Source organism: Nyctereutes procyonoides, unplaced genomic scaffold (genome assembly GCF_905146905.1).
Source record: "Nyctereutes procyonoides isolate TBG_1078 unplaced genomic scaffold, NYPRO_anot_genome, whole genome shotgun sequence".
Classification (NCBI taxonomy): Eukaryota; Metazoa; Chordata; class Mammalia; order Carnivora; family Canidae; genus Nyctereutes; species Nyctereutes procyonoides.
The window spans coordinates 13779360-13793586 of NW_026575040.1; the positions used below are offsets into that span (position 1 = coordinate 13779360).

Below are 14227 nucleotides of genomic sequence, written 5' to 3' on the forward strand. Positions count from 1 at the left end.
GTATGCCTTCTAGTTCCTGAGGTCCTCCATCCCTCTAGTCTCTCTCCCTCCCATTCATCCATTCTTTCTGCCCTTCTAACCAATACTGTAGTATCCTTATAGCTAAATTGTTTGGACAGATCCATGGTTATTTCTTAGAAGAGTAGAGTAATGGTTCTAGAATACGGCTCTGATTTTATCATCCTTGTAATGTGTATTTCATCTTTGTGTTGTGACCAGTCTGAACTTTTCATGTTTAGTCTGGCTCCTGCCAACCTAACTTTATCTCCTATCCTTTTCTCATACCCTCCAGCTACATCAAATCACATGTGGTTTCTAAAATGTGTCTTACTCATGCAGGTGTGTTTGCCCTCTTTTCTTACCCACCCAGTAAATATTTCTTTAGCCTTCTAGCCTAGCCTTTCTGGGAAGTTCTTGATCTTCCTAGGCAGTTAGGTGTCTCCTTCTTTGCATTTGTGCACTTTTCTCCTCTAATGCCACTAGAATATTTCCAAAATTTTAGAAATTTAGTCTCCTTTGCTAGGTTGAGAGTTCCGTACTAGCAGGGATGTTGTTATCGTTTCTCTCTTTTCAGCACCTAACTCATAGGAGGTGCTTTTTGTTTGAAGAAATCTGAGATCTGGGGTAAAGTCATCTCTAGCAATGGCATAATAGAATTAAATATTCTTTTAAATTCACAACAAAATACTGCGAGGGAAAAACTCCTTGATTGAAAAATACGTATGGCTATAGCATACAAAGTATCGTGTTTTTAAAAATCTAAATGTGTCATGAGTGATTAAGAAAATATATAACAGAGGTGCCTAGGTAGCTCAGTCAATTAAGCATATGCATTTGTTCATGATCCTAGGATCCTGAGATTGAGCCTCCTATCAGGCTCCCTGCTGGGCAGGGAGCCTGCTTCTCTCCCTCTGTTCCTCCTCCCTGCTCGTGCTCTCTCTTTCTCTCTCTTTCAACCAAATAAATCTCTAGAAAGAAAAAAAAAGAAAATATATAACTGAATAAGTCATGCATTTAATATTGAAATGATAATTTTTATTAACCTTTAGATAATTTAAATGAAATGGAAACTTTCTTTTCATTAGATTTTTATGTAAGCAACAATGTTTAATTATAATATATCAACAAATAGGGATGCCTGGGTGGCTTAATGGTTGAGCGTCTGCCTTTGGCTCAGGCCATGATCCTGGGGTCCTGGGATCGAGTCTCACATCGGGCTCCCCACGGGGAGCCTGCTTCTCCCTCTGCCTGTGTTTCTGCCTCTCTCTGTGTGTCTCTCATGAATAAATAAAAAATCTTAAAAAAAATACATCAACAAATAACAGTACAATGTTTAAAACTGGAGTCATGTAATGGTATCATGATGGCTTTAAATAGATTTAAGAAGAATTGAACTAAACAGAACCATAGGGGCATCTGGTTGGTTCAATTGGTAGAGCATGTTACTCTTGATCTTGGTGTTGTGAGTTTGAGTGCCACATGGAAGGTATAGAGTTTACTTAAAAAAATAAAAGTAACTTTAATTTTAAAATTTTTAAAAGTTTTTTTTAATATATATTTATTCATGAGAGACACAGTAAGAGAGAGGCAGAGACCTAGGCAGAGTGAGAAGCAAGCTCCATGCAGGGAGCCTGATGTGGGACTCGATCCTGGGACTCCTGGATTACACCCTGAGCTGAGGGCAGGTGTTTAACTGCTGAGCCACCCAGGCGTCCCAAACAGTAACTTTAGAACCATAAACAATAATCATTGGGAAGTTAGCATGTTTGGAGTTTTAAAAGACCAACATTATATTCCTGTAGAAAATGTTCATTAACACCATAATTAAGGAGAAAATCCTGGGTTACAATATAATCTGTTCTAATAGTGATCTCTTTATGTCCTTTTTGTGAGGGGGTGCTTTGGCTTAATCATACAAAATGATAGGTACTTTCTTAGGTTCTAGAATTCTTCAGTCTGAAAGTCTCCAAATTCTTTTACATTGTCTATTTGAATGTTAGCCAGTTTAAATATTTTATAATTTCTTTTGTGTTGGGCTAGCCTATAGTATATATATATATATATATATATACACACACACACACACATCAGTGTATGTATGTATCCATGTGTCATATATATATATATGTGTGTGTATATATATATCTCAAGTGTTATTAGCTGCTTAAGTTCTTGAAGTTTCCTTTGCTTATTGTCTTTTTATCACTTAGCATAGTATCATAGTGTTTGGTACTGCATTATGAGGTTACATTAATTGGTATTTTAACTTCATATTTTTCCTTTTTTTTTTTTTAAGGTAATGTGGCCTTAGATAACCTACAGATAAAAGAAAATGCTCTGGTAAGTTTTCAAGCTATGTTGATTATTCAGTTAATTTGGTAAGCTCCCAGAAATTCTTGGTTACCTGGTACCAGATAACGTGAGTCGTTCAGGGAAGGATTACTTGTTTAATGGTTTGCTATAGGAAAATCTGAGATTGAAAATTTGGATTTTTTTTCCCCTGATGATCAAAATGGTATCTTTTGGGAAATGGAATGTTTTTCCTTGACTTGACTGAATAGCTTTATAGTAGACATTTGTCTTCCTTGAAATAATTTTCTCCAAAATTGTCTTTACATATTTTTTTGGTAAATAAGAATTTGATTTTAGCAATTTGTCAAATGAATAATTATATCTTTGGAAATACATTGACAGTCCAGCTTTATAATATTATGGTACTATTAATAAGTCAGGTAGCTTTTTTGGATTCTAGCTCTCTATCCCTTACTTCCCATCCCCTTCCCTGTTAGGCTTTAAGCCTATTAGACTTAATTTGATTCTATGAAGTCACTTAAGAATGAGTTTATTTATTTATTTATTTTTAGACTTTAAAAAAAATGTATTTGTTTTAAAGAGGGAGAGTGCACATGCAGGTGAGGGGAGGGGCAGAGGGAGAAGGGAGAAAGTGAATCCCAAGCAGACTCTGCTGAGCATGGAACCTGATGCGGGGCTATCTCACAACGCTGACATCATGTCCTGAGCCAAAATCAGCAGTCATACTCTTAACCCACTGAGCCACCCAGGTGCCCCAGAATGAGTAATTATTCTTTAATAATTGATCAAATTTCTAACAAACTATAGTATGTTTATAATCCTAGTGTTGACTTCTGGTTGGATTTCTACATATTAAACTGTGTATCTAAAGAGAGTCTTATACTCAAAGTGCTCACATGACTGGTCTCAGGGAGGCCAGTTTTGGATACTGAAGATCCTAGAGATCGAACTTTGTCACGAGAAGTAACAATTAATTTTGTTCTCCTGAAAATAACTTGGCAGGCATGGTGGAAAGGGCATGGACCTTGTAGACTAGCAGACCTGGGTTTCAGAGCTAGCTCTGCCCTTTCACCAGCTATGAGACTTCTGGCAAGTTTCTCAGTTTCCGTGAGCATTAGTTTAATCATCTTTTTTTTTAATTTATTATTTTTAAAGATTTTATTTATTCATGAGACAGAGACAGAGGCAGAGACAAAGGCAGAGGGAGTCTTATACAGAACTCAATCCCAGGACCCCAGGATCATGCCCTAAGCCAAAGGCAGATGCTCTACCACTGAGCCACTGAAGCACCCCCAGTTTAATCATCTTTAAATTGAAGTTAATAATACAAAATGATATAATATCTCTGTTCCTTTGTGGCTTGAATAAGATTAAAAGTAGAGCCTGGCAAGTAGTGGGCACTCAAAATATTTAAATTTTCTTTTCCTTTATATAGGATGCTACAACTTTTTAAACTTTACCCCAAAATTTAGAGCTTAAGACTCTTTTGCTGGAGACTGGAATAAAGGTTATTTTTTTCTTTTTTAGGAAAATATTTTAGAAGGAAAGAAGTATAAATAGAATTGCAGTGAGAGGATATGTATGTAACATGCTTAAGAGAGAAATTGAAATCTCTCTCAGTCTAGTTTGAATTTGGGTTATAATTAAATATAATAAATTATTTTGTAATTAATTTTCCCCATTAATTCAAGCTAGCTTCCTCAATTAAATTGGATTGGTGAGAATTTACTTTGAATATGGCTGTTTACGTTTATTTTTTGTGAAAAATTATTTCATGAGAGTCAAAAGTGAGCATGAGACCAAACTTTTAGAAGTGTATAGTTTACAGTTTGTATCCTGTATAACTTAAAGTATAAGATGAATGCCCTTGAATGCATCCCCCTCTCCCTGCACTTGCCTCTTCTCTCTTGGGTGTAGAGCAGCTCTCTTACCATCAGAGAAGAATTTTGCTTTTTGGTTTAGAAGAAGATCAGTATTGCGTTCAATTCCTGTTCACCTAGAATGCTTGCGTAATCAGATGATTGGGTAAAATGATTTTTTTAGTTAATTGTTACCTAAGGTATTTCAATCACCAGGTTGATAGTATGTACTAAGGTACATCTAACAAAAAGGCTATTCTGATTGGTTTAGTTTTTAAAAATTATAAAGATTCGGGGATCCTTGGGTGGCTCAGCGGTTTGGCGCCTGCCTTCGGCCCAGGGCATGATCCTGGAGACCCAGGATTGAGTCCCACATCGGACTCCTGGCATGGAGCCTGCTTCTCCCTCTGCCTGTGTTTCTGCCTCTCTCTCTCTCTCTCTCTCCCCCCCCCCTGTCTATCATGAATAAATAAATAAAATCTTAAAAAAATTATAAAGATTCAAGTGATCATTGTGAATATCAGTTATTGTTTAGTACTCTGTGACTATAAAAGTTATTTGTGCTTTCCAATCCAGATAAGTGCAAGTTTATTTTTATTAATGATTGGTACCTGTCAGTAACTTATCTAAAATAAATGCTAATTTGGTTAGTAATAAGTAGGGAAGCTCTCTTTCCTTTTAGGATTGTTTTATTTATTTACCAAATGTTTTATTTGAGAGAAAATAGTTGTTATTATTTTCAACTAATTTTTGTGAAAGGACTCTTCCTTTTCCTATTCTAGTATTTCAGTTAAGCAGTGTCCATCTATTATTTTAAAAGCTCCTGGCATTTCCATTGGTCTTGGTGTGGTTTATTAAAACAAGTAACCAGTTTACCCAATTACTTTAATTACTCTTTTTTTTTAAGATTTTATTTATTTATTAGAGAGAGAGTGCAGAAGCGGAGGGTGGGAGGGCAGAGAGAGAAGCCAATTCCTGCTGAGCAGAGAACCTGACATGGGACTCAGACCAGGGACCCTGGGATCATGACCTAAGCTGAAGGCAGACGCTTAACTGACTGCGCCACCCAGGCATTCCTAACCATAAACACTTTTTCTGTTGCCTCTATTTATAGTTGTGTTTCTCTTGTGAATCTTTCCTCAGAGTCCAATTTAAGTCACTAGAAACTTTTTTTTTCAGGATGTCCTTTCTGAATTACTCAGATACAGAAAATTTATTTCATGTTTTTCCTTCGAGATGATTGTATATTGTTTTGGGGGGGATTTTATTTATTTGAGAAAGAGAGCGAAAGAGCATGAGGGGGGTGAGGGAAATGGGGGGAGGGGGGTGGCAGGGCAGAGGGAGAGGGAGAAGCACACGCTCTTCTGAGCAGGGAGCCCAATGTGGGGCTTGATCCCAGGACCCTGGGTTCATAACCTGAGCAGAAGGCAGACGCTTAACCAACTGAGCCATCCAGGCACCCCAAGGTGATTGTGTATTTAAATGATGATACAAAGGTGATTTTGTGGGAGCTTAATAATTTAAGATGTCTTTAAATTTTTTTTCTTCCTTTCTAAGAGTGAATTGGATGTTCCTTTTAAAGTCAAAGCTGGCCAAATTGGTAAGTACTCTTCACTTGAGTTATTCTTAGTCCTTTAAGTTTTTTTTTTTTAATTTTTATTTATTTATGATAGTCACACACAGAAAGAGAGAGAGAGAGAGGAAGAGACATAGGCAGAGGGAGAAGCAGGCTCCATGTACTGGGAGCCCGACGTGGGATTCGATCCTGGGTCTCCAGGATCGCGCCCTGGGCCAAAGGCAGGCACTAAACTGCTGCACCACCCAGGGATCCCAGTCCTTTTAGTTTTTTATTTTTCCTGTGTTATTTAATCTAAAACATTTTTTAGCTTGGACAAAAATGTGAGAGGTTTTGGAGTTCTGGGCCTAATATATGCTATTGTAATACATAGATACTTTAAGATTTTGACAAAAGGGTAGAAAATTACCCTCTTAAAAAAAAAGACATTTGAAAGGCAATGATACTTATTAGGCTTTGATTCTACTGCACGAAACATATCTTGATATTCAAAATTGATATTTAAGTTTTGTATGCTTTTTCTTTATATGTGAAAGGGATATAATTTGCAAAACTCTAGTAAATATAATTCAAGTATAGCTTATTTCCCTCATATTTTGTTCAACCATCTGGATATATTATGCAGCAACGTAGTATAGAGGATATGTCTTGGTAAGTAGAAAGTCTTTGCAGCTAAACTTTTTTTTTTTTAAAGATTTTATTTATTTATTCATGAGAGACACATTGAGAGAGAGAGAGGCAGAGACGCAGGCAGAGGGAGAAGCAGGCTCTATGCAGGGAGCCTGACATGGGACTCGATCCTGGGGGTCTCCAGGATCACGCCTTGGGCTGAAGGCGGCACTAAACCGCTGAGCCATCGGGGCTGCCCTCAGCTAAACTCTTTTTTTTTTTTAATTTTTAATTTTTAATTTTTAATTTTTTAATAAATTAATTTTTATTGGTGTTCAATTTACCAACATACAGAATAACACCCAGTGCTCATCCCATCAAGTGTCCCCCTCAGTGCCCGTCACCCATTCACCCCCACCCCCCGCCCTCCTCCCCTTCCACCACCCCTAGTTCGTTTCCCAGAGTTAGGAGTCTTTATGTTCTGTGTCCCTTTCTGATATTTCCTACACATTTCTTCTCCCTTCCCTTATATTCCCTTTCACTATTATTCATATTCCCCAAATGAATGAGAACATACACTGTTTGTCTTTCTCCGATTGACTTACTTCACTCAGCATAATACCCTCCAGTTCCATCCATGTCGAAGCAAATGGTGGGTATTTGTCGTTTCTAATGGCTGAGTAATATTCCATTGTATACATAAACCACATCTTCTTTATCCATTCATCTTTCGATGGGCACCGAGGCTCCTTCCACAGTTTGGCTATCGTGGACATGGCTGCTAGAAACATCGGGGTGCAGGTGTCCTGGCGTTTCATTGCATCTGAATCTTTGGGGTAAATCCCCAACAGTGCAATTGCTGGGTCATAGGGCAGGTCTATTTTTAACTCTTTGAGGAACCTCCACACAGTTTTCCAGAGTGGCTGCACCAGTTCACATTCCCACCAGCAGTGTAAGAGTGTTCCCTTTTCACCGCATCCTCTGCAACATTTGTTGTTTCCTGCCTTGTTAATTTTCCCCATTCTCACTGGTGTGAGGTGGTATCTCATTGTGGTTTTGATTTGTATTTCCCTGATGGCAAGTGATGCAGAGCATTTTCTCATGTGCATGTTGACCATGTCTATGTCTTCCTCTGTGAGATTTCTCTTCATGTCCTTTGCCCATTTCATGATTGGATTGTTTGTTTCTTTGCTGTTGAGTTTAATAAGTTCTTTATAGATCTTGGAAACTAGCCCTTTATCTGATATGTTATTTGCAAATATCTTCTCCCATTCTGTAGGTTGTCTTTTAGTTCTGTTGACTGTATCCTTTGCTGTGCAAAAGCTTCTTATCTTGATGAAGTCCCAATAGTTCATTTTTGCTTTTGTTTCTTTTGCCTTCGTGGATGTATCTTGCAAGAAGTTACTGTGGCCAAGTTCAAAAAGGGTGTTGCCTGTGTTCTCCTCTAGGATTTTGATGGAATCTTGTCTCACATTTAGATCTTTCATCCATTTTGAGTTTATCTTTGTGTATGGTGTAAGAGTGGTCTAGTTTCATTCTTCTTCATGTGGATGTCCAATTTTCCCAGCACCATTTATTGAAGAGACTGTCTTTCTTCCAGTGGATCGTCTTTCCTCCTTTATCGAATATTAGTTGACCATAAAGTTCAGGGTCCACTTCTGGGTTCTCTATTCTGTTCCATTGATCTATGTGTCTGTTTTTGTGCCGGTACCACACTGTCTTGATGACCACAGCTTTGTAGTACAACCTGAAATCTGGCATTGTGATGCCCCCAGATATGGTTTTCTTTTTAAAATTCCCCTGGCTATTCGGGGTCTTTTCTGATTCCACACAAATCTTAAAATAATTTGTTCTAAGTCTCTGAAGAAAGTCCATGGTATTTTGATAGGGATTGCATTAAACGTGTAAATTGCCCTGGGTAACATTGACATTTTCACAATATTAATTCTGCCAATCCATGAGCATGGAATATTTTTCCATCTCTTTATGTCTTCCTCAATTTCTTTCAGAAGTGTTCTATAGTTTTTAGGGTATAGATCCTTTACCTCTTTGGTTAGGTTTATTCCTAGGTATCTTATGCTTTTGGGTGCAATTGTAAATGGGATTGACTCCTTAATTTCTCTTTCTTCAGTCTCATTGTTAGTGTATAGAAATGCCACTCATTTCTGGGCATTGATTTTGTATCCTGCCACGCTACCAAATTGCTGTATGAGTTCTAGCAATCTTGGGGTGGAGGCTTTTGGGTTTTCTATGTACAGTATCATGTCATCGGCGAAGAGGGAGAGTTTGACTTCTTCTTTGCCAATTTGAATGCCTTTAATGTCTTTTTGTTGTCTGATTGCTGAGGCTAGGACTTCCAGTACTATGTTGAATAGCAGTGGTGAGAGTGGACATCCCTGTCTTGTTCCTGATCTTAGGGGAAAGGCTCCCAGTGCTTCCCCATTGAGAATGATATTTGCTGTGGGCTTTTCGTAGATGGCTTTTAAGATATCGAGGAAAGTTCCCTCTATCCCTACACTCTGAAGAGTTTTGATCAGGAATGGATGCTGTATTTTGTCAAATGCTTTCGCTGCATCTAATGAGGATCATATAGTTCTTGGTTTTTCTCTTGCTGATATGATGAATCACATTGATTGTTTTACGAGTGTTGAACCAGCCTTGTGTCCCGGGGATAAATCCTACTTGGTCATGGTGAATAATTTTCTTAATGTGTTGTTGGAGCCTATTGGCTAGTATCTTGTTGAGAATTTTTGCATCCATGTTCATCAGGGATATTGGTCTGTAATTCTCCTTTTTGGTGGGGTCTTTGTCTGGTTTTGGAATTAAGATGATGCTGGCCTCATAGAATGAATTTGGAAGTACTCCATCTCTTTCTATCTTTCCAAACAGCTTTAGTAGAATAGGTATGATTTCTTCTTTAAACGTTTGATAGAATTCCCCTGGGAAGCCATCTGGCCCTGGACTCTTGTGTCTTGGGAAGTTTTTGATGACTTCTTCAATTTCCTCCCTGGTTATTGGCCTGTTCAGGTTTTCTATTTCTTACTGATCCAGTTTTGGTAGTTTGTGGCTTTCCAGGAATGCGTCCATTTCTTCTAGATTGCCTAATTTATTGGCGTAGAGCTGTTCATAATATGTTTTTAAAATCGTTTGTATTTCCTTGGTGTTGGTAGTGATCTCTCCTTTCTCATTCATGATTTTATTAATTTGAGTCTTCTCTCTCTTCTTTTTAATAAGGTTGGCTAATGGTTTATCTATCTTATTAATTCTTTCAAAGAACCAACTCCTGGTTCTATTGATCTGTTCCACAGTTCTTCTGGTCTCAATTTCGTTGAGTTCTGCTCGAATTTTAATTAACTCTCTTCTTCTGCTGGGGGTCGGGTCGATTTGCTGTTTTTTCTCTAGCTTCTTTATGTGTAAGGTTAGCTTTTGTACTTGGGTTCTTACCAGTTTTTGAATGGATGCTTGTATTGCGATGTATTTCCCCCTCAGGACTGCTTTTGCTGCATCCCAAAGATTTTGAACGGTTGTATCTTCATTCTCATTAGTTTCCATGAATCTTTTTAATTCTTCCTTAATTTCCTGGTTGACCCTTTTATCTTTTAGCAGGATGGTCCTTAACCTCCACGTGTTTGATGTCCTTCCAAACTTCTTGTTGTGATTTAGTTCTAATTTCAAGGCATTATGGTCTGAGAATATGCAGGGGATGATCCCAATCTTTTGGTATTGGTTCAGACCCGATTTGTGACCCAGTATGTGGTCTATTCTGGAGAAAGTTCCATGTGCACTTGAGAAGAATGTGTATTCAGTTGAGTTTGGATGTAAAGTTCTGTAGATATCTGTGAAATCTATCTGGTCCAGTGTATCATTTAAAGCTCTCGTTTCTTTGGAGATGTTGTGCTTAGAAGACCTATCGAGGGTAGAAAGAGCTAGATTGAAGTCACCAAGTATAAGTGTATTATTATCTAAGTTCACTTTGGTTAATAATTGGTTTAAGTATTTGGCAGCTCCCACATTCGGGGCATATATATTGAGGATTGTTAAGTCCTCTTGCTCAGCTAAACTCTTAACACTGAGATCATCCATAACTAAACATTCATCTTTGTTGAAGAAATTTTTAGTAGAACAATAACTGTGAAGTCCTCTCAACTGTTCCATACTTACCTGATTTTCACTTTTTTAAAATGTAATTTATACCTCTAGACAACTTGCTGTTACTTTAGAATTTTCATTTATGCCACCATCATTCCTTCCACTTCCATCACCCTGCTATTTCACCATGTGGCTTTCCTTCTTCACTTATTTTATATTCAAGAAAGGTATTGTCTCACTATTCTAGCATCTCTTAGCAATTACTTGAATACTTCTGTTTGAGTCTACTTATATTACCTATACATGTTCCTTTTTTTTTTTTTAAGATTTTATTTATTTGACAGAGAGAGTGAGAGAGAGCACAAGCAGGGGGAGTAGTAGGCAGAGGGAGAGGGAGAAGCTGGCTCCCTGCTAAGTAGGACATGGGCTCAATCCCAGGACCCTGGGATCATGACCTGAGTCGAAGGTAGACGCTTAACTGACTGAGCCACCCAGGCACCCCCATATGTGTTCCTTTTAATTTAAAATAACACTTTTGTGTTTCTGTCCCTTGAAACAGGAGATACTCCCTTAAATTGAAAGCTTCAGGCCATGCATTATCTTTTTTGTTTGTCTGTTACACAGAGCCTTGTGCTGTGTGAAGTGCTGATATTTAGCTATGGTGGTATCTAGTATTGCCACTCTGCATGCTGAATTGAAATACTACAATAAAGTTAAAGTCATTCTTTCATTTTTTTTTACCTTTGAGATATTTATGCACACATTGCTATGTGCAAGATTATGTAGGTAGCTGTGGGAGAGGCAAGGATAAATAGATATTTGTCTTTAAGGAAGTTTCAAATTTAGGACATAGTATTGAAATTGCATTTCCAGAGTATTAGATGAGTTATATTTGTCTAAAGAACTATTACATTATTTATTATGTTATTAGAACTGGGTTTATATTTTAGAAGAGGTTTGCTAATGTTTCAGAATTTGTTCTTTTTTCTTTTTCAATTATTAAAAGAATTAAATGACATTCTTTAGGATTACTCACTGACCATCTACATATAAGGATGCAAAGCATATTTTTTAAAAAATTTATCTCTTTTTTGGTTTATGGAGCATTTATATTAGTTATTAAACTTTTATTAGGTTAAAATATTATACCTAACCTGTGAAGTTAGTGTGACTAAGTTAAGCTCAAGTATGTTTTGGTTTGGGATGCCTGGGTGGCTTAGTGGTTGAGTGTCTGCCTTCTGCTCAGGGCCTGATCGCAGGGTCATAGGATCGAGTCCCACATTGGGGTTCCTGCAGGAAGCCTGCTTCTCCCTCTGCCTATGTCTCTGACTCTCCTCTCTCTCTCTCTCTCTCTCTCTGTTGTGTTTCTCATGAGTGAACAAATAAAATCTTAAAAAAAAAAGAATGTTTTGGTTTTCTAATAGCTAAACTGTGAGTTGGTTATCCTTTTACTTAAAAATAAAAAATTAAAAAAAATAAAAAATAAAACATTTCCTGTTCTATAAATGGGAAGCAATGATATAACTCAATTCCAGTGGAATTCAGGCTAATGAAGGATAGGAGGAAAAATGCGTTAGGGTAAATGGAGAGAAGAAAAGGTAGAGGGGACAGACAATCCCTTTTCCTTAAGCTATAGGGCTAAAGGGACATTTTCAACTTTTTCAGTCTCATGCTCACCATAAAGGCAATCAAATCAGCTTTATTTTTTTTTCTAAGATTTTATTTAATTTTAGAGAGAGAGAGAGTATGGGCATACATGAGCAGGGAAAGGGGCAGAGGCAGAGGGAGAAGGAGAAGGAGAATCTTGAGCAGACTCTGAGCTAAGTAATCATGGGGCCTGACAGAGGGCTCCATTCTGTTACCCTGAGATTATGACCAGGGCAGAAATCAAGAGTTGGATGCTATCCACTGAGCCACCCAGGTGCCCCTCAAATCAACTTTTTAGGAGTTTATGAGTTAACTACATATATAGCAATATTTGTTATAAATACAAGTGATTTTCACTGTAAAGTTATCAGACTTAGAAATGGACCAGGAGTATACTGGCATTACCTCTAGACTCCCCTGACATGGGAGCTGTTTAGGAAACTCAACAGGTTTATAAACTGAAGAAAAATAAAATTTAGATGGAGAAATAATTTGAGATTTTAACCCTGGGAATAGATTCCCAGGTAAAACTGGCTTACCTGCATAAGCCATGCAGGTGCATCAAAATATGCTCCCTTAAGTTGCATTATTTTATTTCCTCTTCAGCTTATTATCCGGTTAAACAGTTCCTTGAACTTTGGCATCTTTATTTAAAGATGCCAGTGATTCTGGTGGTATAAGTAGTTGAGTCATTCTGGCATCCACACTGATGACTTGGGTAGACTTATGTCATTTATTTAACTTCTCTGGGAATGAATTTCTTGTTTTCAAAATTGAAATAAAAGCTGTCTCATCCCTTCTTACAGGTTGGGAATATTAAATGAAATGATATCAGAAAGTTTGGAAAGCATAAAGCACAATATACATAGTTACTTCTAATAGTAATTAATATGGAAGAAATCTTTGCAAACTTCAGTATTGGGGTTTTTTTCTTTTTTCTTTTTTTCCTGAGTTAATATACATACTATATGTGTGAAGGGTTTTGTTATACTTTTTCTCTAGATGGAAAGTGGGAAATGTGTATTTTCTGGAGCAGCCCAAATAAGAATTTAAGGTTGAAATTATATTTCTTTAGATAAATTAACTTTGAAGATTCCTTGGAAGAACCTTTATGGAGAAGCAGTTATTGCAACCTTGGAGGGACTATACCTGCTTGTTGTCCCTGGAGCAAGTATGTTGTATTAGGTTATATCCATTCAGTAACAGCATAGTGAAATTAAATTGTTAACCTTGGTTAAGTATTTTAAAATGTTTAATAAAATAGATAATTCAAATAAACTAATCAATACATATATACATGTATTTTACATATATGCACATATATATTGCCACATTTGTATACAAAATAATTTATGTTGTAAGAAATTATTCCTTTTTTTAACCATTTGTTAAATTCTCTGTGAATAATTATTTTGCAGCTAAGTCTTCATTTTGAGTTGAGATGCATTAAATAATTTACTTTTGAAGAATGAAGTGAATTAAGTTTTTAAAAATGTACTGATGTGTTAATATACAGATTTAAAGAATGGAGATTTTTTTCTCTATTTTTTTGCTTCTGATTTTGAGGAATGTTCAAAAATGTGTGAAATAGGTCATTTTTTCATCGTAAATGAATGCATTTTAATTTTTAATGAATGTTGTAAAGCAGTAGTGTTTATTTAAGCAATATGTTTATTTAAGCAATGTATTTTCAGTTATAAGAATAATTTAATGTTAAGAAAAGTTTGGATATTTTAGGGAAAAATTACTTGTTCTCCCAATCATAAAGCAAACACAATTTTTATTTTTATATTTTGCTTTCCATTCTTTACCATATACATATTTGAGTTGATATATATCACATATAGACAACATGAATCTGAGTTTTTTACTTAATGTATGTATTTTTGATATGTGATAGTGGTAATTTTGAAAGGCTGTATGATATTTCATTGTGAGATGCCTACTGTTTTGGGCTGTTACATTGAACATTATAAACACCTTATTCTTAGAGATACCATTTTTGTTCTTTTGTGTTATTTCCTTAGGATACAGTATCAGAAATGAGATTTCTGGATAAAAAGGAAATATTTTTTTTTCTGATTGTTGATATATATTCTTGAGTTACTTTCTGAAAGTCTTTAATCTATATTGA

At 36.5% G+C, this 14227-nt stretch overlaps 1 protein-coding gene across 2 annotated transcripts in view; it reads left to right on the forward strand.

The window, feature by feature from the left end:
* Positions 1 to 14227, forward strand: part of VPS13C (vacuolar protein sorting 13 homolog C) — a 174369-nt gene that overhangs the window by 10991 nt on the left and 149151 nt on the right. For both annotated transcript variants that reach the window (XR_008663727.1, XM_055319705.1), the window contains exons 2-4: positions 2297 to 2340; positions 5730 to 5772; positions 13169 to 13264. Coding sequence is in view for 1 of the 2 variants with exons in the window: in XM_055319705.1 (XP_055175680.1) it covers positions 2297 to 2340; positions 5730 to 5772; positions 13169 to 13264 (183 nt within the window). In the remaining variant the exon portion in view is untranslated. The remainder of the gene's footprint in view (positions 1 to 2296; positions 2341 to 5729; positions 5773 to 13168; positions 13265 to 14227) is intronic.